This window comes from Rhincodon typus, chromosome 11 (genome assembly GCF_021869965.1).
Source record: "Rhincodon typus isolate 14 chromosome 11, sRhiTyp1.1, whole genome shotgun sequence".
Taxonomy (NCBI): Eukaryota; Metazoa; Chordata; class Chondrichthyes; order Orectolobiformes; family Rhincodontidae; genus Rhincodon; species Rhincodon typus.
In genome coordinates, this window is record NC_063342.1 from 28,227,063 (window position 1) to 28,252,477 (window position 25,415).

Sequence of the window (25,415 nt, forward strand, 5' to 3'; positions counted from 1 at the left end):
CATCAGAAATAGAGATGTTAATCATGATTACACCATTCATGACACCTCAGACACTGAAACAGTCCATGTGGGCATTCAGTGAGAACTGGGCAACATCCTCGCTTAGCCTGAAAATTAGCAAATAACATTCAAAACATACATTTGTCAGGCTATGACCATATCCAATGGAAGTTTCTAATGATCTTCAGTTGGCTGGATCCTGAGCTACCCACTAAACCTAATTCTCGGCCAGAACGAGCCCTCCTCACCCTCTCACTGATAAGACTCACAGTTCTCCAATGTCTCTGTCACTGGCCCCCCACCTCATTCCCTCCTCATTCTTCCTTTCGATATTTGCACCTGTCACATTGTCTTTTCCCTCCATTTACTTCCCACTACTCAGCGTTTACTGGCCCTGAGAGTTTGTGTTTCTCTGTGATTACAGTTTGATTTTTAGTGACAGCTGAAATAATGGTGACTCATCTGTAATTATCTGCCTTATCCCTGCCTCCATTTTGATTCCTCATTTCACAGTCTCCAGTTCTCCAGCAAGGTTTTCCTTTCTGGGGCATTTTGTAAAATTGAACTCCCTCGGGATTCTTCAATGAAGAGCATCAAATGTAGGCATAAATTGATATTAAATTTATTTAGTTTTTTTCCAGACTTACAACACACGAGTGCATTGTGACCTTTCAATATGGATGAACAACATACAAGAAAATCTATCCTCCCCTTCTCCGTACGTCCATCCCACTTCACGTTGATGACATTAATGGCTCTACTGCTCCTGATTCTGAATTTGTATGGCATAATGGTATGTAGAATGGTGTTATCAACATGTTTAGAGGAGACTAAAAATGTTCACCAAGGTTCAAGATAATATTATTTAAAAATGGGATGATTTGTTTCTCAGGACTGGGTATTTCAGCTGCCAAGTGCCATTTTAATTATTTCACATGCTGCCTCTTGAATCAAGGACTGAGGTTTCTCCCAGTTTCAGTTCTACGGGGATATATTTTCTCACTGCATAGTGAGAATGATCCAGACCTCTGGCCATTCTCTCATTGACAACCTGCTGAGAAGTGCCCGACGTTGATCTGACAAAGACGCTTTGTATTTCCCTCTCTACCTCTCCCATTGCTTCCCCAGCCCCTACCTGCATTTCAGGTCATTGCTTTTGGCTGTTTCGAACCTTGAAAATGTCCTTTACTCAGGGTTGCAAGCTTTTGTTTAGGATCTTCACATGACCAAACAGGCTGATTCTTGACCACAGATCTATGGTCACATAGGGCAGGATGTCTAATGAGATATTGGGATCCAGAGTGCAGGATTTGTTTCCTTTCCTTTCCTTCTCTGCTGCCGTTCTGCCTCAATGTTATAACGTTTTAACTGAAGATGCAGCCTGATGAACTTGAACAATTTTGAACAATTTGTACAAGCTCCTTCCAGTCCATTTAAGTCAATGATTCCACATTTCAAGCAGGCTTCAGGGAGTCTTGGAAGCATTTACTGTGTCTTCCCCTGGAACATTGGTCATGTGTGAGTTTAAAAAATAGGACCTGGAGAGAGAGATAGTTTATAACCTTCCAGACAAAGAGCCCAGTCCACCATAGTTTGCAGGAGTTTAGACTGAATGCTCTTGGAGCTACATAGAGTTGTACACGAGTATTTGTTGAATTATCTCCCTGGTGAATCTGACGGATGCAACCTGGGCATTTATGACAGAATTTCTCCTGCAATTTTTAAGTAACACTGGTCCAAAGGCTGGGTCTTGCTGTAGCATCGGATTCTGGTGGCAACAACTGCTCTGTACACTTGCACTTCCATTAGTTTGTGGTGGTCTTTGTTTTCAAACATACGTTACCATATTTTGTTGAATGCTGATCTGGTGCAATTGATCCAATGTTGGATCTCCTCACTGACTGTGACTTTTTGAGAGAGGTGCATGGCAGCAAAGATCTGGGAAGTGCTTAGCAAATTCTCCTCCAAGATGCATCGGAAGTGAAACATTTAACTAACTAGGCATAAGTTAATATGCGTTCAATATTGACAATAATCAAGGAAAGATAAAGTTGGATATATGATCAAAAAGATCGACAGCAGCTTGCATATCTGGTGTAAAGTGGATTAGCACAAGACAAGATCAAGGTTCTGAAGAAGAGTCATGTTCCAAGTGAAACTTTAACTTTGTTTCTCTCTGCAGAGTCTTAGCAGGCTTTTGTTGTTTCAGTTTTTTTCCCATAATTTGACACCATGAAATTCAGTCAGGTAGTTAGTAAAGCTTTCAAGCTTTCTAACACCCTCTGATATTCTTCGATCCATGCACATTTCTTGCCTTTCTTTAGCAAACTTGTTTACGGAACCACTTTTAACAATGTTGCTGAAATTCAAAAAGAACTTCCAACAGAATCCATTCATGCTGATACACTGCAACATTTCATGTTCTGTCTTTGACACAGTAAACTCTATAATAGCCCTGATTTTTGTTTAACTAGGTGCTATTTGGCCTTTCCATAAGTTACATGTTCTTTGGAAACTTCACTTTTTTCCAAATTGGCTCTTTGTAACCGATTTGTTCAATTATTGTAAATAGTTTTCCTCACTTTGGCCAAATACACCAAATTGGTTCTTCATATGATGCCAGCTGATGGTAATAATGGACAAGTCAGATCCCAAAATGAAATCTTGTTTGATAAATGGCATATTATCTAGTTTTAGTCAGTTAATGCGGTAGTTTGTCGTTGAATAGTGCTTACACAAGGTGCAGATACTCTTTAACAAAAGAACATAAGCTTATTACACAGAGGGAAAGTTAAATCAAAGCAAGCAATATAAATAGAACAGTTTAGAAGGATCTTAACACAACATCAAAACAACGTTTCAACATTTCCCCCAATAGCATCTGTTTCAGAGACTCAAATCCATAGACATTTTACTTCTGTCTCAACTCTTTCAGTTTCTACCTAAATGGCTCTTCCATTTTCTTTTTGTGGAACAGCAGACAGAAGTTTACAATTCCTTTCTGAATCTGATTGCATGAAACTTCCACAACTTTTCATTTTGAACAACAGGAAGATTTTGATTCCAAATTCTCCTGACTTAGGGATGACATGGATTAGAAAATCATTGCTACTGCAGTGACCTATTCCCTAAACTGAACTAAATGAGAATGTGCTGTTGGGAGATAAGTTGTTCTCTACTCACCTGAACCCTGGGCTAATAGATCAATAAGTTTACATTGACTGTTATAAACTCAGAGATATAAATATCTTCTCTATTAACACTGCAGGGGTCTGCCAGGCATTTGGCTGCAGTCATGTATCTTTTTGGAATTGTATCACAAAATGGCTACAGCACAGAAGGAGACCATTTGGCCCATCGTATCTGCACTAGCTCTTCAAATGAGCATCATTACTTCGCGCCAATTTTGTACTTTTGCCATATATTTGAATATGATTTCTACCCAAATAATCATCCAACGCCCACTTGAATGCATCAACTGTATCTGCCTCCACCACATTTCCAGACAGTGCATTCTATACCCTAACTACTCACTGTGTGAAAAAGTTTTTTTTCTCAGATCACACTTGCTTCTTTTGCACATCCCTTTAAATCTATGCCCTCACATAACCAAGGACAAGCAAGGACAGGTAATAAATGCTGGCCTAGCCAGTGACACCGACATCCTACAAATGACTAATAAAAGTTTGTTGCCCTACATCCTTTCCGCCAGTTGATGGTCTCTAGACTACATTGAGCAAAGCAATTATACTCATTTTATTCCTTAGCTCGAGGTAATTTGACTCTGTCTTTGAACCATGTGAGGCATTCTCTTTCTTCCCCACTGCAAAACACTCCTTAAAAAATACTCTCTCCTCCTCTTTTCCTTTTTGTCCTATCTTTCCTTTTAAACCTATCATTGGTGTGTTGCTTCTGGTTTTCTCTTTTATACAGTGCAAATAGTGAAGCAGGTGGGCATTATATCAAATAACAGATTTTATACCAGTTGACTGGAGGTCACAAATCAACAGTCTGCCTATCTGTCTTTTGATTATGACATGAACAATTTGCAATTATTCACTGGTGGCAAAGCTTTTAGTGTTTATTAAACATGACAGACAGAAACTTTTACACATTGTAAAGGATACTCATCAATTGGGAACTGGATTTATGAAATGTCTTGGGGTTATGATTGAAGTTATGAGAACAAATCCTGCTGAGATACAGTTATGCAGATAGATCCAGTACCTTCACTTACATATCACCTGACCTGAGGCAGGGTCTCAAACTGAAGCCCAGGTCTGTTCCTTATCCTATGCCTCATCCTATGCACTTCCAACAGGTGTCATTGGACAGTGTGAGAATGGGGAACACAAAATCATTGTGCACTTCCCCCTCAGTATCTCAGCTGTGCTGAAATCAACTCTGCACAGACTGGGGATTAAACTGGTAGCTTTCATGGCCTGGTCACTTTCAGAAGATCACTGCGCTGTCTGGGAGTCAAGGGTTAGACTTTCTAATGACCTGTTTCCTCTCCTGAGCTGAGTTACAGTATCTTGCTGAATTCATGCTCACTGCTTCATTGAAATGTATAACCCTTTAATTAAGATGCTGCAGTTCTGAAGAATTCTCTATTATTCATCAAAAATGGTTTGCTTTTTTTCATAGCATGATAAAACTGCAATTATTATATCTGAATCCAAATGGTGGAGATATCCAGTACCAAAGTTTAATCACACCATGGGGCAGAAAGTGGAAACCAGGAATCTCCATTGGACCGACAGGCTGGTGCAATATGGCTATCAGAATCACAGCTTCACCCCTGAAGAAAGGTCAGAGGGAACACTCCTTATGAAAATGATCGAATGGCCAAAACCAACCAGCTCTGCTGTACCCTTTGAGAAAAGCAGCGACCCAGCACATATTCGCTTTGTAATTTTAAATTCTGCAAAGACTTTCTATGTGGGAGATCAGTTGCAAGTGATGCTGCAGATGTATGATTTTGAAGGTCACCCAAAGCGATATGGAGGTGACTATCTCCAAGCTCGGATCCACACCCCAGCTTTAAAAGCTGGTTCAGCAGGAACGGTTATAGACAACCAAAATGGATTTTACTATATCAATTTTAATTTATCTTGGCCGGGGAAAGTTGAAATTTCTGTTTCATTGGTTCATTCCAGCGAAGGAATTCAAATACTTAAAAGGCTACGTGACGAACGAATGGCAAGGGTATCTTTTCAAAGTACCTTCAAGAATGGTAATATTTTAGAGACCACTCAATGTAATCTTTATTTGCCTCAAACTGAGCCACTCTGTAACTTTACTGATCCCAGGACTGGGGAGCCCTGGTTCTGTTATAAACCAAAGAATCTTTCCTGCTCTGCTCGTATCAAATGTGGCTTAGCAGGATTTGATAAAGGTCTCTTAATTGGAGAAGAGAAGCGTTACTTCCAAAGGTATGTTACTTGAAGTATTTTTATTTATATTTTGCATTCTCATCCTTCTTTCTGACTCTAATACAGAAACGCAGAACCAGACTTCTCAACATTGGGAAGTCAATGCAATCTTCAATTTGAGATACAGTATTTATATCCTTTTAGGTGCAAAGATTTGGAGCTGTTATCAAATTAAGAAAGTTGACATGCATGCTCACTGTCAACGATTGAAAGTCAAGTTACCATAGGCCATTCTCAGACAAACCTAAGGTTTTCCTAAGTATGGTTTTGGCAAAGGTCATAGGACTGATCCACATTGCAGTTTGCGTGTCTTTTTTTTATATGTTCATGGGATTTGGGCTCTGGGATCATGGTGGTGAGTCATCCTCTGGAACCTGTGCAGTGCATATGGAGTTGCTATAACACAATGGTCTGGATTTTCTGAGGAATGGCAATCATACTCAGTTCCCTATTCAGCGCCTAATGTTTTTTGCATTAAGAAAGAGCTCTGCATTTCTGATGGAATGTTCTGATCAGGGCTCCTTCAGAAAAGTGGAGTGTACTTTAAGTCTTGCAGGTCCTTTATATTGCAGGATAATGAGGGGAAGACAAAACATGCTCCCTTTCTCACAGCAACCAGTTGCCATTTTCTGTCATTTAAAATATCTAGTATTATAGACAGCCATGTTGACAGCTCCAGTAATTATGTAAGGTATGTGTGAAGGTCAAGTGCAAGGAGAATAGGGTGCCAGGGTTACAGGTGGGTAGAGTGCCACAGTACCAGGTAAATAGGGTGCCAGGTAAGTCATGGAGTGGGTAATGCACGTTAGCTGATGGATATCGGGTCTGGAAGAGTAGAGCATGAGGTATCAGGTCCTGTGGCTGTGGGGTTCTTGGGTCCCAGAGAAGAGGGGGCTCCAGTAATAGGAGGGTGCATTTGGGTCTGTTCGAATTGAAGAAGACATTTTTTGAAGAAAAGGGATTTACCAATTTAAGGGCATTACTGATTTAAGAAGGCACAGGCAGTCAGCGAGGAGATGAAGTGCAAAAACTGTCGGTCAGTCACAACCACGGGAGCAACAGCAGGGTTAAAACACCATTCTAAAAGCAAACCTTCATTATAAAGCTGGTGGAAACACAGGCAGAATAGTATACGTTAGGGAAAGAAAGAAAAAAGAAACAAAAAAAACTGAGCATAGTGCTGCAGGAAATGTATATTTACGGATGTGGTACCAATCAAGGAGTTGCTTTGTCTTGGATGGTGTCAAACTTCTTTTTTTTGATGCGTTCACGGGATGAGGATGTCACTGGCCAGGCAGCATTTATTGACCATCTGTAATTGCCCAGAGGGTAGTTAAGAGTCAACCACACATTGCTGTGGGTCTGGAGTCACATGTAGGCCAGACCAGGTAAGGATGGCAGTTTCCTTCCCTAAAGGACATTAGTGAACCAGATTGATTTTTCTGACAATCAGCAATGGATTCACAGTCATCATTAGGCTCTTAATTTCGGATTTCATTCTTTTCTTGAGTGTTGTTGGAGCCGTACTCATTCAGGGAAGTGAGGACTTTTCCATCACACTCCTGACTCGTGCCTTGTAGATGGTAGACAGGCTTTGAGGGAGTCAGGAGGTAAGTTACTTGCTGCAGGATTCCTAGCTCTGACCTGCTCCTGTTACTGGTCCAGTTCAGTTCCTGGTAAATGGTAACCCTAAGGTACTGATACTAAAGGATTCAGCAATGGCAATGTGATTGAATGGTCAGATTCTCTCTTATTGGACATGGTCATTGCCTGGCACTTGCATGGTGTGAATGTTAGTTGCCATTTGTCAGCCCAGGCTTGGATATTGTCCATATCTTCCTGCATATGGGTATGGATGGCTTCAGTATCTGGCGAGTTGTGAATGAACATTGTGCAATCATCAGTGAACATCTCCACGTTTGATCTCACAATTGAGGGAAGGTCATTGTTCAAATGGTTGAAGATGACTGTGCTTAGGAAACTGCCTAGAGGAACTGCTGAGGAGATGTCCTGAAGCTGAGATGATTGACCTTCAACATTACCTTGTATCCTCAGTATGACTCCAACCTGCAGACAGGATTTCCTCCTGAGCGTCAGTCAGGGGGCTAGTATGAAGCAAGTGCTGCTTGATAGAACTGTTGATAACCACCATTCACTTTAGGCTTTAGGCAACTTGCTAAGCTTAGATCAGATCCATTGGTTTTGTGGAATCACTTATCTTTGTCTATCACTCTTTGTTTATGCTGGTTGACATGCTTCATTGAACTTCATTTTTAGAGATGCTTTTGCAGCTCCTGGCATGTCCTCTTCAGTCTTCACTATACGAGGATTGATCCTCTAGCCTGAAGGTAATGGTAGGGCGGAGGAATATGACAAACAAATGAGTACAGATTGTGTTTGAGTACAATTCTGGTGCTACCCAGGACTCACAGTTCCTCATGAATAGCCAGTCTTGAGTTGCTAGATCTGATCAACATCTATCCATTTAGCATGGTGGTAGTGCCACACAGCACCATGAAGGGTATCCTGAATGTGAAGGTGAGACTTCATCTCCACAGGACTGTGGGGTGGTGTCTCCTCCCAATAGTCTCATGGACAGGGGCATTTACAGTGGGCAGATTGGTGACAGTGAGGCCAAGTATGTACTTCCATTTTGTTGACTCCCTCACCACGTGCCCAGAAGCAGCCTAGCAGTTATGTCCTTCAGGACTTAACCAGTAAGGTCATTACTGCAGCTGCCAAAACACTCTTGGTGATGGACATTGTTGTCTTACTGTAAACTGAATCATATCACATGATTGGGTTGATAGTGGCAAGTAAGATTTGTATGAAGCATGCGCCAGGCAATGAACATCTCCAACAAGAGAGAATTGAATTATCTGTCCTTGATATTCAATGGCACTACTATTGCTGAATTCTTCACTTTCAACATCTTGGACATTACCATTGACCAGCAATTGTACTGCATTAACTATACAAATACTGTGCCTACAATTCCTCATAACTCACCTCCTGACTCTCCAAAACCTGTTCACTATCTATAAGGCACGTGTCATGAGTCATGAATGCTCCGCACTCTCCATTTCACACCAGAAATACTCGTGAGCCTCCATCTAGCACAAAGCAGCATGCTTGCTTGGCACCTGATGCAGCCCCTTCAATATTCTCTCTCTCCACCACTGACCATGATGCACTGCAGTAATTCACCAACACTCTTTGACACCCCTTCCAAACCCACAACCTCTACCCCGTGGTAGAACAAAGGCACAGTAACACCACCAGCTGCACATTCCTCTCCACCTTCCATATGTACGGCTAAAATGCAGTTCCCTTATTGTCACTGGGTCAAAATCCTGGAACTCCCTTCCTAACAGCATTGTGTGTGTATCGACACCAAATGGACTTCTGCACTGCAAGCAGACAGCTCACCAGTGCCCTCTTGAGGGTAAGTAGGTATGAGAAATAATTGCTGTCCTAGTCAGCAATGCCCAAAAATCATGAATGAATGAACAAAATTCTGTACTGAACTGCCACAATATTCATGCTAACATCTTTGTGTACAAATCCTTTCCTGTGTCACCTCTCCCTGTCACCGTAACTTCTTCCAGTCCTATTATTCTCCAAGATCTCACTTTTTTCCAAATCTTAGTCATTGACACCTGGACCTGCTGATTTGTTAATTCACTGTATTTTTTTTGCACTTATACAGGAGTCACGGATTGGGAAGAACCCATCAGACAATGATACTTCTGCAGATAAATAGTGTAAATTAGCATACATTTTAATACAGATATGACAATATATGGTATGACTCTAGGGCCTTTGACATCTCCCTCATATTCCTTGGACCTGTACCTTCAGCTGTCAGACCAGAAGCTCTAGAATTCCCTCCTATCCACCTTGCTACCTTTCCCTCCTTCTTTATGATGCTGCCTAATGCCTACCTATTTAACTAAACTTTTGTTCACTTCTCCTAATGTCTTTTAGTGACTTGGTGCTAAGTTTCATCTGGTGATTGTTTGATGAAAGGCCTTAGAACATTTTACTACATAAAGCTCTAAATAAGTTGTCTATTAGGTACTGACTCTGATAAATCGAGAGACGTGGAATAGCATACGTCAATTATTCATTCATTCATGCCAATGATTCTGACTGAATCACGTTTGTTATGTATTTTCTGTCATCTGATTGGAGAAGTGACATCAGAAACAGAGATTGAAGATATCTCATAACCTGTTTTGGGCAAATCCTTAGAATTGAGGATTCTGGATGATCCAAGATGGAGGACAGGAGAAAATTGTGGCTGTAAGAGCTGCTCCTTTTTGAGGCATTTTCAGTGTTGGAGCTGATTTCCTTGAATTCTAGGAGCGGTAATTCCTGTTTTATGAGCTGTTGCATTGTTTTGGAACTTTGGGAAAAATAGATCAAAACAACAGGACTTTAAAATGGAGGAAGACAGACACAGGGCGGTGACCACATGGGTAGTGATTCAAATGGAGAAAGAAACTGACACTTCTGTCTGACCCAGCAGTAACCTGCATTGCTGCTGCCTTTGCTGTTTGTTTTCTGAACATTGGAATTCATTCTAAGAAATATAAACAAATGGCGAAATTCACAACAGACCTTGGAGAAACATGTGTTTGGGAGCTCATAACAGGGGAGCACCTAAGTGGCTTTTTAAAGTATAACCTTACTGGTTTTCTTTTGTAAATCTACAGCAGTGAGTAGAGTGGGGTTTTTTTGATCATAGATCATAGAATCCCTACAGTGTGGAAACAGGCCCTTCGGCCTAACCCAGACCTATCCCCCTCTAACCTACACATCCCTGAACACTACAGGCAATTTAGCATGGCTAATCCACCTAGACTGCACATCTTTTAACTGTGAGAGGAAACCCACACAGACACGGGGAGAATGTGCAAACTGCACACAGACAGTCACCCGAGACTAGAATTAAACCCGGGTCCCTGGCGCTGTGAGGCAGCAGTGCTAACCACTGAGCCATCGGTATTTCTCCCATAACATGATAGTTGCATTCTTGTGTGACCTCACCCTACAGAAAATCACGCTATAGGGAAATCACTATAGAAAACTGCTAAACTAAATAGTAGAAAGTTTGCGTTATCCAAACAGCATCCACTATTCATCAATTGTGTTACAGCCAACTCACATTAACAAAACACGTGTTATAGCAGAAATACCAGTATGTTGTTATTGAGATCCGTCTCTTGATTATAGGATGGATGTTGTAAAACTTGAAAAGGTTCAGAAAAGATTTACAAGGATGTTGCCAGGGTTGGAGGGTTTGAGCTACAGGGAGCGGCTGAGTAGACTGGGGCTATTTTCCCTGGAGTATTGGAGGCTGAGGGGTGACCTTATAAAGGTTAATAAAATTTTGAGAGGAATGGATAGGGTAAATAGACAAGGTCTTTTCCCCCAGATGGGGGAGTCCAAAACTAGAGGGCATAGGTCTAAGGTGAGAGGGGAAAGATTTAAAGGGATCCAGGGGACAAATTTTTCACGTAGAGGATGGTGCGCATTTGGAATTAGCTGCCATAGGAAGTGTTCGAGGTTGGTACAATTACAATATTTCAAAGGCATCTGGATGGGTATATGAATAGGAAGGGTTTACGGGGATATGGGTCAAATTCTGGCAAATTTATTTAGGATATCTAGTTGGCATGGACAAGTTGGACCAAAGGGTCTGTTTTCGTGCTGTATATCTCTATTAATCTATGACTCTATGACATGCTTTCATCCTGGCTCAGTACACTCTAAGATGGCTGATAAGTCTGATGCATGCTCTACAAACTCTAACACCTGTAGTATTTGAAGGATTAAATCATTGAGTTACTTGGAGGGTGTTATGTGCTCCATGTCCTGTCTTGACTTTGGCTTCACATTCTGCTATCGAAGTCTGTCCAATCACTCGTTTCTTCCCTGAAAGCTTGTTCTCCATTTTGAGTGGTAGGTAGCTGGCGTCAGTGAGAATCTCTTCACATCATGCTTCGATAATATCACTGAAGTATCTCCTCTGCTCTCCTGGGAGTTTCTTGCTGTGACGTTCAGAGAAAAGCTGTTGTTTCAGGAATTTGGGGTCAGGTGTGTGAATGAAATAACACATCCAATGAAGCTGGTTCTGGGTGATGACTGCTGTTTAGACTAGAAATGTTGGTTTGGGACAAGAACGCTGACATTAGACCATCTATCCTAACAACTCATTTGTAGTATTTAGTGGAGTCAGTGTTGACTGTAAAATTCAAGTTGTTAGTATTGGTTTGAGAAATAACAGAGCAAAACATACTCTTGGGCTATCTCCTATCTATGTTGACTTGTTACATTAATACAATGACTTCATTTATCATATATTTACATTTACAGTCGTATCAACCTCAAGCAGAGCATATTACCCAGTGGCGCAGGATACATAACGGTAGAGCCTTCACCTCGACCGAGTAAGTTAATTATACATCAGTAACTATGAAATTGAAGACTTGGTATATTAGAGGAAGTACGAATTGTCATATATGGCAGTTGAACTGAAAGGGTTAACTCTGAACCTTTGGGCTGGCTCCTCCCACTGATATATACAGGTATTTCTCCTATAATGTGATAGTTTCTTGTGTGACCTCACACTATAGAAAATCATGCTATAGAAAATCGCTATACTGTATAGTAGAAAGTTGATGTTATTCAAACAGCGTCCACTATTCATCAATCGTGTTACAGCCAATTCATGTTAATGAAACACACACTATAGCAGAAATACCAGTAAATGACTGTCTCTGCAAGCAGCAAGCCAGTTGCAAGTCACCAGCTCGACAGTCTACAATCGTGTTGCATAAACATAGCTGTATCCTTTTGGCAACAACAATTTTTTAATATAGTACAATAGAGTTCACCAGTTAGCTGTAGTTAACCTAAAGCTAAAGTAACCTGTTGCCTTATTTTCTGTAATAAACCACTTTGTGTTACTCAAATTCAGGCTTTTTCTGCCAAAAGCTTATTATGGTTAACCCCTCATCACTTAATACTTGTAAGCACCATAGACTAGCATTACAAGAACGACTGGTGGCAGAATTTCTAGTCTCATTACTTACAAAGTAGTGGCAAACTGCACGGAGAGTGCTATCAGATACAACCTGGTGTTTGGGAGTACAGATTCCTGTCTTTAAATGTGAATAAATCATCAGGACAAAGAATCCAAAGCCACCCGAAAAGAAGAAAATGGTCTTCAGACAAAAATTGAGTTGTCACTCTAACAGCGTGTCAGCATTAAAAAGAGATACTGAAAATCAGTCAGCCTGAGTAACAGCTGTAGGTAAAGCTGCACTCTGTCTGGACTGGAAAAGATGTAGTAAAATGCAACCTTTCTTTCAAAACTTGAAACGGCAAAACCAGACGATAAAATGTACCTGAAAGTTAGTAAGGACTAGAAAGTATTGTGTTATGTATCAAAGTTAGTGTGCAATACACCTTTAATAAAAAGAAGGGAAAGAACTGCAGATGTTGGAAATCTGAAACAAAAACAGAAATTGCTAGAAAATCTCAGCAGGTATGGCAGCAGCAGTGGAGAGAAATCAGAGTTAACCTTTCAGCCCAGGGACCCCTCTTCAGAACTGAATGTTATCCTGAATGAATATGAACTGGTACCAGAGGCAAATTGTTGAAATTGCCAAACCTTCCATAACTGGCTTGAGCAAGCTTATCTTGAGTTCCAAAGGGTTAAAGAACTTTATTTCAGGTTGGTTCCAGGCATTTAAGTTAGATCACACCAATTAGAATCTCAAAGATTTGATTCTCCTTGGATTCAAAATCTTCCCTCCACTTTCCACAAAATCTAATAAAAGTTGTAGAGTCGTAGAGTCATACAGCACAGAAACAGTCCAACTAGTCCATGCTAAACATAATCCCAAAGTAAACTAGTCCCACCTGACTGCTCCAGGCCCACATGGAATAACTGTCTCCAAAGCCAAGCAGGAAGCTATCAAAACAGATGATGATGAATTAACACACAGAACCCTACCAGCTTCTGATCTTGGTTCCTTGTTTTAAATGTAGTGGATTCTTCTGTCTTTTTCCTCCTGATCTCAGCTTTTTTCATAAGCTTGTTTTGGCTTAAAGTTGGTGTACAAGAATGATACCTGGACTTCAGGGATTAAGTTTGAGGAAAAATTACACAAATTAGGCAAATTTTCTCTAGAATTTATAATTTATGATTGAAGTCTTCAAGATATTAACAAGAAAAAACACTGGTTGGGGATTCTAGAACTAGGGGCCATAGCGTGAGAATTAGGGCCGGACCGTTCAGCGGAGATGTTTGGAAGCACTTCTACATACAAACAGTGGTAAATATTTGGAATTCTCTTCCATAAATGTCAATCAATGCAAGATCAGTTAATTTTAAATCTGAGATAAATAAAGATCTGTCATGCAAAAGTATTAAGGGATATGTGCCAAAGTCACGTGTGACATATTAGTCCACAAATCAATCACAATCTCATTGAATAGTAGAAAGGGCTCAAAGAGTTGAATGGCCTACTCCTGTTCCCATGTTCCATTGTAACACTGTTGTTGTTCAGAGTGGGTAGAGCAATTAACACCTTCTGTGGCTTGGGAAGGGATGCTGAACACTGTCTACTGGGGGAGAGGGTGATATGCATAGCTACAAGTACTGACATGACACACCAATGGATTTATAAGAGTTACACAGCTCAGCAAGCTTTACACCAGGTGTGAAAAGCTCTAAAATATCTGTGTATAAAGCTGGGTGAGTAAAGTGCAAACAACCCAGGCCTGTCTCTCTGGCCAATCGCATAGCAGTCTCAGCAGGATAGAATCAACAATCAGAAGTTTAAACCTGCTATAAGACTATTAAACATAGGAGCAGAAGTAGGCCATTCTGCCCATTGAGTCTGCTCTGCCATTCAATGAGATTGTGCCTGATCTGATAATCCTCACCTCCACTTTCCTGCCTTATCTTCACAATCCTTGATTCCCTAACCTATTAAAATTCCAGCACAGCCTTTACTATAATTAATGACAGCCCTCTGTGGTAAAAAAATTGACAGATTCAATCTGTTGTCACCTCTGTCTTAAATGTGCAGTCCCTAATTCTGAGAATATACCCTTTGGTTCTAGCTTTTTTCCACAAGGGGAAACAACCTCTCTACATCTAGTCAGGTGAAGTCCCCGAAGAATCTAAATCTCCAAAGTATGTTTCAATAATGTCATCTCTCATTCTTCTAAACTCCAATGAGTATAGGCCCAACCTTTTCTCAATTTCTCCTCCATACCCCAGACTAACCTAATGAACCTGCTCTGGACTGCCTCCAATGCCCGTATAAGGGAATTAAAACTGTTCACACTATTCCAGGTGTGGTCTAATGAATGTCTCAAATAGTTTGAGCAAGACCTTTTTTATATTTTGATTTTTATATGTCATTCCCTTTTGGTATAAACACCAACTCTCCATTTGCCTTCCTAATTACATGCTGAAATTATAAGCCATCTTTTTTATTATTTATATATGAAGACCTCAAAATTCCTCTGTGCTACTGCTTTCTGCAGTCTTTCTCCATTTAAATAATAAATGCTGGCCAGCTGCCAATGCTCAGATCCCACAAATGAATAAAAAAAGATATTCAGCTTCTCTATGCTTCCAGCCAACGTTCAAAACCACATGTTTTCTCAAATTATATTCCAGCTGCCATATTTGTGTCCACTCACTTAACTTGTCTGTATCCCTCTGCAGACTCTTTTGTGTCAAGCTCACCAGATGCCTTCATATGTTTGTCATTCGCAAACCTGGCCATATTCACTTGCCTCATCAAAATCATTAGTATAGACTAGAAATAATTGTGGACACTAAAACAGAAATTGCTGGAAAAACTCAGCAGGTCTGGCAGAATCTGTGGACAGAAAGCAGAGTTAACATTTTGAGTTCAGCGACCTTTCTTCAGAACGGGTGCTAGCTAGGTAAAGATTGGTTTTTAATGCAGAAAATGGGGTGGGGGGGAAGGACAAAAAACTAGAACATAAAGAAGAGGTTTACCCTGCAAAATAAATACAGACTGTAATTTCAGTTACGTACTTCACTGAACCTTTGTAATCCAATGGTGCTTTTTCCTGTTCCTGTGCAAATATGCTTTTATGCATCAAGAATTACAGAACACAGCTGGGGGTATTCAAAATTGGTGTAGAAGTGTGTGCATTCCAGGGTTATGGAGTGAATACATAATTAACACAGATAGCCCAGAAAGAGTTCATATTCTCTATATTCTATAGCATGGATAACAGGTACAGTGTGCAGTGTCCACTCATTATTGCCTGTGAAAAGAACTTGGACTGGAAACTAATTCAAAGAATCCAATATTTAGGATGCAGGAATGAAGTGTTACTTTCACATTTTATTTCTCTTTTCTGGAGAAAGCTAAACAGTCTAATAGACAGCCATGTATACAGGAGGCTGTATTTAGTGGAATATGATTATGTTCTCCAAATTTATCCTGTACAGTGGCCCCACCATCACCCAGCTGAGCTGAGCTATCCCAGTACAGACCAAGGATTAACAGTGGGATTGCCTTCTCATGACACCTCAGTGACAACAAGTGATGTATTTACCCATTGACATAGCCTTGTTCAGAATGTTACTCAGATTAGTTTCCTCATTGTGCATGTGTTCTTCCTGTAGCAACAGCTAATGGTTCTCCTGGGATTGTCATTACTACGGAACCTGTGATTAACTGAATGAAAAAGTCTTGATTATTGAAGATGTAGTGCATCATGATTTTCCTGCCTTTTTCACTTCATTTTCAGTTCCGGCTCTTGGAAAATGTGTCCGGGGACGGCCCATGGTATCACCATCTGGTTTTTATTATAAGGACCAGTGGAGGTCAACAACCTGTGATATTTTCCACTTTGACACTCCTACAAAAAAGACAGACTGTCTTCGTAAGAAACATGTTTATCTGATTGGAGATTCCACTATGCGCCAATGGTTTGAATATTTGATTCAATCTGTTCCAGGTTAGGTGATTATTGTGTCTATCTGTTTGTTTCTGTAGTTTCATACAAATTTGAAAATCTGTCTGTTTGACCTTACATTCATTCATCCACCTGTCTATCAGTTAGCCTATCTCTGTCAGTTGGCTTGTCTATCTCTCTTCATTATCTTGTCTGTAGCATAGATTATGTATGAGATGCATATATGTCACTTGAAATTTGCCAATTATACTTTTTAGTTTGTTAAAATGACCCTCTGTTTTCTACGACCAAGTCAATTTTGTGACCAACTTATTGACTCACAGTGGGTCCCATGTGACTTAATCTTTGGGACAATCCTACAATGAAGCACTGTGTCAAATGCTTTAGTAAAGTCTGTTCAGACAACATGCACTGCCCTACCCTCATCAATCATTTTTGTCACTTCCTCAAAAACCTCAATCAAATTTGTGAGACAAGAATTTCCTCACACAAAGCCATGCTGACTATTCCTAATAAGTCCATTCTCTTCCAAATGTGAGTAAATCATTTCCCTAAGAATGTTCTCGAATAATTGCCGGACCACTGATGTAAGGCTCGCAAGCCTATAATTTCCTGGATTATCCCTATTGCCCTTCTTAAATAAAGAAACAACATTGGTTATTCTCCAGTCTCTGGAACCTCACCTGTGGCTAAACAGGATACAAAGATCTCTGTCAGGTCCCAGCAATCTCTCCCTTGCCTCCCTTGGTATCCTGAGATAGATCCCATCTGCTGCTTGGGACATATCTACCTTCATGTTTTTCAAGACACACAACAACTGCTCCTTCTTAATATCAACATGCGATAGAATATCAACATACCTGTCCCTAATCCTACCTTTATCCATGTCCTTCTCCTTGGTGAATGCTGATGTGAAACATTTATCAATGACCTCCCCCATTTCCACTGCATCCATACATAATTTCCCTGCTTTGTCCTTGAGTGGACATACCCTTTCCCTAGTTACCCTCTTGATTTGATTTGATTTGATTTATTGTTACGCGTATTTTGTTGCAAAAAGAAGTGAAAAGTGTTGTATAGGGTCGCCACTCTCCAGCGCCATCTTAAAACACAGAAAAATAAACTAAAACATTGAATACAAAGGCAGAAAAGTAAAGACGGTTTTAAAAGTGTTCACTTTTACAGCCCTTCTTGTTAAGTGCTCCACCATGAGCCATGATTTATGGGTCTAGTGGCCAGGCATGAGTTCCCTTCGACGTGCCACTGCTGGAAGGCAAGTCGCCACTTTTCGGTGCCATCTCGCCTCCTCAGATGCCGTCTTCCCATGAGTCCTTACTGGACCTTTACAACATAGGCACCAATGATGCCGCTGGGTACCGCACCCAACCCAAACACCGACTGCTGCTGCTGCCATGAGTCTGCTTCAGGCCTACTTCACCGATGAAGCTGCTGCTGATTCTACAGGGTCTTGTCCTGGGCCCAATCTCCCTTTTGCTTCAGCCTCTATGAACCTGCACTGAGTGCAGATGCTGCTGGGAACCCAAACTCGCCTCTAATACCATCGCCATGATTATGTGCTAGGCCTACACTTGCCCTTAATATATGTGTATAAAGCCTTGGGATTCTGCTTAATCCTACTTCCCAAGAACATTTCCTGGCCCCTTTAAGCCCTCCTAATTCCTTGTTTAAGTGCTTTCCTGCTTCCTTTATATTCATCAAGGGTCCTGTCTGAATTTAGTTTCCTAATCCTTACAATTGCATCTTCTTTCTTTTTCACTTTCAATATCTTGTCATTCAGGGTTCTGGAATCTTGCATCCGCATTTTTCATCCTCACGGGAACATGCAGGTCCTGATTAACTGGCTGCTATAGGACTCCGGCATATCAGATGCGGATTCATGTTCAAACAGCCACCCCTAATCTAATTTCTCCACCTCCTGCAATACTGTTGTAATTAGCCTTCCCCCAATTTAGCACTTCCACTCGAAGACCAGTCTTATGCTGATCCATAGCTATCTGAACAGTTACAGAACTATAATCACTGCCAAATGCTCTCCTACTGACACTTTAATCACCTGGTCAGGCTCATTCCTCAGCACAAGGTCTCCTACAGCCCCTTTCTTTGTTGGAGTATCTATATATTGTTTCAAGAAACTCTACTGAATGTACCGAACAAATTCTGCCGCATCTAAGCCCTGGCACTATGGGAGTCGTAGTCAATACTGCGGAACATCTTTCCATGATCTATCTACATATCTGTTCGTTCTCCCACTGGCTTATGGGAGGCCTATAGTATAAACCCATCATAATGATTGCATCATTCCTATTGCTGAATTCTACCCATATGGCCTCACTGGGTGAACCCTCCAAGATGCCCTCTGAGCGCATTCTGTGACATTTTCCTTAATCAGTAATTCAACTTCTCTACCCCTTTTACATCCCTTTCTATGATGCTTGAAACATCTAAGCCCTCGAACATTGAGCTGCCAATCCTGCCCTTCTCTCAAACCAAATTTCTGTGATGGCTACAACAACATAGTTCCATGCTCCAAACCAGGCTGTAACTCATCTCCCTTTCCTTTAAACTCCTTGTATTATAATAAATACACTTCAGACCGCCAGTCCTTCTTTGTTTATAAACCTAGCCCTGCATGTTCTTTCAATTAGACTTACTTAACCTCTACCTTCTCCCCAGTCACTCCACATGCTGACCTACCACTCTGCACCTGCCACACGAGAATAAACCCTCCCAAGTGGCACTCGCAAACCTCCCCACAAGGATAGTAGTGCCCCTTCAAGTTCGGTGCAGCTGTCCTTCTCATACAGGTCCACCCTGTCCTGGAAAAGACCCCAATGATCCAGATATCTGAAGCCCTCCTACACCAGCTCTGTAGCCACACTATATTATCTTCCTACTTCTAGCCCCAATAGCACGTACCACGGGGAGTAATCGTGAGATTACAACCCTGGAGGTCCTGTTTTTCAACCTCCTGCCTAACTCCCAAAGTTCCTTTTGCAGGTCCTCATCTCTCTTCCTGTCTATGTCATTAAAGGCCAATTTGGACCATGTTCTCTGGCTGCTTACCCTCCCCTTTCAGGATGTTTTGTGCCCGCTGGGAGATAACCACCATCCTAGAGACTCGCTTATGGTGACAGAAACATCCTGTGCCCCTGAATGTAGAGACGCCTATCACTAACACTCACCTGTACTTCAACCCTCCTTGTGGAACAACAGAGCCAGTCGTGGTGCCACTGATCTGGCTGCTACTGTTCCTTTCCTGAAAAATAACCTGCCTGAATAACTTCTCTTATTGTACTGGCTTGTTAGTCACCTGCGTTTGTCCTGGGGCTCTGGTTTGGCTTTTGCACCTAATTCCACGCACATGCCTGGCTAAATTCCTTTGGCACTACAGGCTTTCCAAATATCGGGAAAAGCTGCACAATTTTTGGGTAAATGTGACAAACTGCATCTGTTACAGATTTTGATTGTTTGGTGCACTTCACTGCACCTAAGACATGCAATTGGTGTTGTCTTACTACTCTGGCTTCATAGTTGTATCATCCTCAAGTAATGTGTCAATGGTCTGGACCAGTAACAAAGATTCTTTGTGAAGCTTTAAATAGTGTGGAGGTGGTGACGAACACAATGAGGACCTCAACAACAACTCCTCAGAAAAGTCACATTTATTTCCCTTTGCACCATTCAGCAAACTGGTCAACAGACTCTTGAATCTGCTCACTATATGATATGAAATAGAGTCTGTTCATTCTAAAGCTAGTTCATATCTTGTGCTGGTTCTCAAGAACATTTTAGATCTTTTCTGGATCTTTCAGATCATTTATAAGACTGGATCAGTTAAGTCTGCAAATCCCTTTGTTTCCAAGCAAGATTTTTAGACTTTTCCTTTTGGGATCAGCTATCACTCGATCTGTAAAATAGAACTGAATAGATTGTTTAAATCGTCATTACTCAGTAAAGATATCATTGGATACTGTGTAAAATGTTTAGTGTTTGCTCTTCATTTCTCTGTGATTGTTTTTCATTTTTATTTTATTGAAGTTGAATGCCGTCAGTGTATAATTATTCCTTGTTACTGGTATTTTGTTTTTCTCTGTTTATTTTTCCATCCCTGTTTCCCTTAATTTTGCTTGTTGCTGCCACATGACTGGCTGTATCTCTCTTAGGTGTGTTGTTTCCAGCTCTGTAGGTTTAAGATTGCACGTTTGTACTTACAGGTCTCTGTCTCTCTATAGCATTTGTACAAAATAAGGAGCGATGATGTCACGAAGGCTTTTTGTCATCTGGCACTAATTTAAAGAAAGAAATTGGTCTGGACAGAGATAAACATTCTTCCTGTAGAAAAAAAATTCTGAAAGCACTTTTGATTTATTGATTGATTGACTGATTGATTGTCACATGTACTGAAGTACAGTGAAAAGCTTTGTTTACGAACAGCACAGGCAGATCATAGTAAGGAATTCTGTCAGGAGCATTTGACTTCCTTTTTTAACATTATAACAGCAGGCACTTGGGTTTTTTTTATAAACACAAAGACATGGCTTCTAGCTTAAAAGGTTTTATTCGGAAAGAAATTAATTCTGTCTTCTGGTTTGTCAGTGCCTATAAACAGATCTGTAAGGCCATCTGGATTTAAAGAGGCTGATGCTGCTGACTTGTTGTCCGAATCCTTTGATCTTCAATTAGATTTCCAAATATCTACTACTGAGATCTTAGACTCTTTTTACAAACGGATAACCAGGATGTGTGCTTTTTCTCCAGCAAAGTTTCTTCACCTAGTGTGACAATACTTGTTATCACTTGTAATATAAGAAATTAACCATTAGATAATATGGTATTGAAAGACCCAACAGACATTTATTATACCTGGCTAATATATGGAATTATTACACTCACTGACACCTAATGGTTTGGAATAGTCTTAAGCTGTTTGGTTGCAATGGCAGAGCATTCTGCTTGTACGAATTCATACTTCAAATAATCTCTAATAAGAGCTATAGTCTAGTTAATCTTTGATCAGTTTTCTAAATAACCACAAGAACCATTGGGGTCTTCTGGTTAGATGGCCAATACTGCTAACCATGATATAATTTTGTTTCCAGCAAGGTATTCTACCTGATGCAGCAGTGCTGATGTAAGCTTCTATAACATAAGAAACTGAGTGGAGATATCATGGTATTGAAAAATCCAGTATTAGAGTCATTGAGAGTCATAGAGTCCTACAGCATGGAGACAGGATCTTCGGCCCAAACTGGTCTGTGCTGATCAAATGTCCATCCATGCTAACCCCATTTCCCTGCACTTGGCCCATGTTCTTCTAAACCTTTCCTATCCATGTATTCATCCAAATGCCTTTTAAATATTGTTAATGTACCTGCCTCAACTACTTCTGCTGGCAGCTCATTTCATATGTGTATCACTCTCTGTGTAAAAAAAAATTGCCCCTCTGGTTCCCATGTAATTCTTTCCCCTCTTATCTAAACTGATGCCCGTTAGTGCTCGATTCCCCAACCCTGGGTAAAAAACTGAGTGCATTCACCCTTTTCCATGCCTGTCATGATCTTATTCACTTATTCACTTCTATAAAATCCCCCTCAGTCTCCTACACTCTAAAGAAAAAAGTCCTAGCTTATCCAACCTCTCCCTATAACCCAATCCCTTGAGTCCTGGAACATCCTTGTAAATTTCTTCTGCACCATTTCCAGTTTAATAACAGCCTTCCTATAGCAAGGTGATCAAAACTGAACACAATACTCCAAGTGCAGCCTCACCAATGTCCTGTATGACTGCAACATAACTTCCCAACTTCTATACTCAGTGCCCTGACTGATGAAGGCCAGAGTGCCAAAAGCCTTCTTCACTGCCCTGTCTACCTGTGACTCCACTTTGAGAGAACTGTGCACCTGAACTCCAAGGTTCCTCTGTTCCACTACACTCCTTAAGGCCCTGCCATTCACCATGAAACTCCTACCTTGATTTGACTTTCCAAAATGCAACACCTCACACTGATCTATATTAAACTCCATTTGCCATTTCCCGGCCCACTTCCCCAGCTGATCAAATCCTGTTGCAATTTCTGATAACCTTCCTCACTATCCACGATACCACCTATTTTAGCGCCATTGTTTGTTATTGCAGCTAGCAATTATGAACAAAAAATGCTTGTTGAGGCATGTAAGTGTCTGGACCATTGTCAAGCTGTTCAATTACAACCGAGGAACATGCTTCAGTAGCCTTCAATGTCAAGCTCCCTTGCCTTCAAATCCACTCGCAGGGTGAGGTCTAAAATTCAGATCCTGGAAAACCTTCTGAGCTCAGTGAATCAGTATCCACCAGGTGGTGCTGAATCTAATTGAAACACTGGGAACAATTGAGAATAATTTTAATGTTTGAGACACAAAAACACAGTGAATTCCTGACTGTTTTCAAATTAATTAAAATTGTAACTACTTGTTCAGATTAAAAAAAATGTTATTATTCCTTGTTGGTGGTAATGCAGTAAACAGCTTTACGGTTCAGTATCTCTGAGGCAGCCTCTTCACTGCCACTTTGGTTCCAGCCCCTGCTCTAACCTCCCTCCCAGTAACAGTCCCTGAGTTATTTCTCTTTACGTTGTGTTTTGTAACATTTCCCACATGTCAAAATAAAGCAGTTCTGACAATTGCTCTAGAATAATTCTGACAATGACACAACCTTAACCCTGATTCCTTCTCTTTCTCACTTTTTGTATTCCTTTCCCTCCTCGCTCAAGTTACTAACTTCTCTCATTCATGTGTATTGCTGCAGCTCTCGGGCCACTATCTCCGTTCCTCATCCATTACTGCCCTCTCCCTGACTGGCTCATATGTCAACATCTGATCCAGTCTCTGTTAATCATTTTGCTACAAACACAGAGAATGCTGAAGAAAGCCAACAGGTATGGCAGCATTTGTGTCGAGAAATAGAGTTAACATTTTGAGTCTTGTATGACTCTTTGTCTGAAGACAGGGATTATGTTGTTTTGTAGATGTAGAGTGATAATTGCAGAAATATAGATTTTTTTTGTCCAACATGATCATCTGATGCAGGTAGAAATTTCTGCTGTGAGATCAGTAACATACTAACTTAATTTACTTGAAATAAATTCTGATTGAATGTTGCCCAACTAATAATGATATTTTCCAGAATGCTCTAAACTCTGTGATGCACAAAGTTAGTTTCTAATTTCCATTCGCTCCCTCAGAAGTATTTCTTTATTGGGAACATGAAAAAACATGTGACACTGTTAACTTGTTACTGTGAAGTCAGCAGAGCACTGGGAACAGGTCAGCAGTCTGGCTACCTCTTCATTGAAGAATGGCACATCAGCTTAAGGGGAAGACATATAATAGCTGAAAGCAAATTAATGAGATATGGGAGGTATGTACTTATTTCTCAGCTTATCTGTGTTTGCTACATGACACCACTATACACTTTATGTTTGTAATTCATTCATTACAATAGCAGACTGGAAAATCTGCAGACAAATTTTGAGATCTGCTGTTTGCAATAGAGAGCCCTCCATTTCCAAATTAGTTAACATCAGCAATATTGTGGCTAAGAAAGTCAAATGATTCTACTTTTTGTCTTTTAGGTCTTAAGATGTTGGATCTTGGTAATCCTATCAAGATTGGTCCTCATCTTGCAGTGAACGTGGAGAACAACATTGTGGTACAATATCGCCCTCATGGTCTTCCCATCCAATTCCGCACCTTCCCAAGACATCTGCGTTATGTTTCAAATGTACTGGATGAAATTAGAGGAGGAGGAAACACAGTTATAGCCATTACCTTAACGGCCCATTTCACCCCTTTTCCTGTCGAAGTCTACATTCGGAGAATACAGAATGTCAGGAGGTCAATTTTACAGCTACTCGACAGGAATCCGGATACACTGGTTGTAATAAAGACGGCCAATGTGCGGGAAAACCCCCCACAGATCATTACCTATTACAGTGACTGGTACGCATATCAAATTGATTCAGTGATGAGGAAGATGTTCACAGGCCTCAATGTGGTATTTGTGGATGCCTGGGAGATGACGATAGCACATTACCTTCCTCACAATATACATCCTATGAGAATTATTATTAAGAATGAAATAGACGTGTTTCTTTCATATGTGTGTCTTTCTGTAACATGATGAAATTTCTACGAGATCAGTTCTAACCAAGCTTTTTTTAATCATATGATTCAAACTTTAATTAATACCTTCATATTGCCACTGCTGCTGGATATCATGACACTTGTTTGATAAACCTGTTCTGAACTGAATACCTGTGCACTTCAGTCAAGCTGATCAAACAAACACACAGTCTCTCTCACACATATTTCCTCTCACTCACACATACCCTCTTGCACGCACACACACACGACTGTCACAAACACACATTTATCCTCTTTTGCACAGACATACTCTCTCATATATACACATACATTCTCTTGCACACAGAAACACACACTGTCACATATATACACACATAAACACAGCTATATACTGACACATGCTCTCTCTCACACACACACACTCTTTCACTCACACTCTGTCACACACATACACACATCCTTTCTCACACATACAAACATACACACACTCACATATGCTCTCTTTCACATAAGCACACATTCTCTCACACACTCACAAACTCATACAAGGTCTCTCTCACAGACACAGACTGTCTCTCTCACACACACACATCCTCTCACACATACAAACACAGACACATACACACATTCTCTCATGTACATTTTTACATACACATCCTTTTGCACACATACACATTCTCTAGCCCCCATACACACACATCATCTAGCCCACACACACAGTCTCTCTCTCTCTCACACACACACAACCAATTTCACAACCACATATACACATCCCTCACAACCACACATACACATTGTCTTGCACACTCTCTCATGCACACACACAGACACAAATACACAAACAGACCGTTTC

At 40.7% G+C, this 25,415-nt stretch overlaps 2 protein-coding genes across 2 annotated transcripts in view; both read left to right on the forward strand.

Moving 5' to 3' along the window:
* LOC109929418 (NXPE family member 3-like) overlaps positions 1–25,415 on the forward strand; it is a 456,754-nt gene that overhangs the window by 182,517 nt on the left and 248,822 nt on the right.
* LOC109938556 (NXPE family member 3-like) lies at positions 677–24,599 on the forward strand. Its single transcript, XM_048602777.1, has 5 exons — positions 677–793; positions 4,648–5,435; positions 11,817–11,890; positions 16,254–16,463; positions 24,052–24,599. Exons 1-5 carry the CDS (start codon positions 677–679, stop codon positions 24,597–24,599), a joined length of 1,737 nt encoding a protein of 578 aa, XP_048458734.1.

Excerpts from the sequence above, each read along its gene's own strand:
- LOC109938556 (XM_048602777.1), top strand. The coding sequence starts at position 677 with ATGGATGAACAACATACAAGAAAATCTATCCTCCCCTTCTCCGTACGT. Across the intron at positions 5,436-11,816 it reads GAGAAGCGTTACTTCCAAAG|TCGTATCAACCTCAAGCAGA; the intron begins GTATGTTACTTG and ends TTACATTTACAG. Across the intron at positions 11,891-16,253 it reads AGAGCCTTCACCTCGACCGA|TTCCGGCTCTTGGAAAATGT; the intron begins GTAAGTTAATTA and ends CTTCATTTTCAG.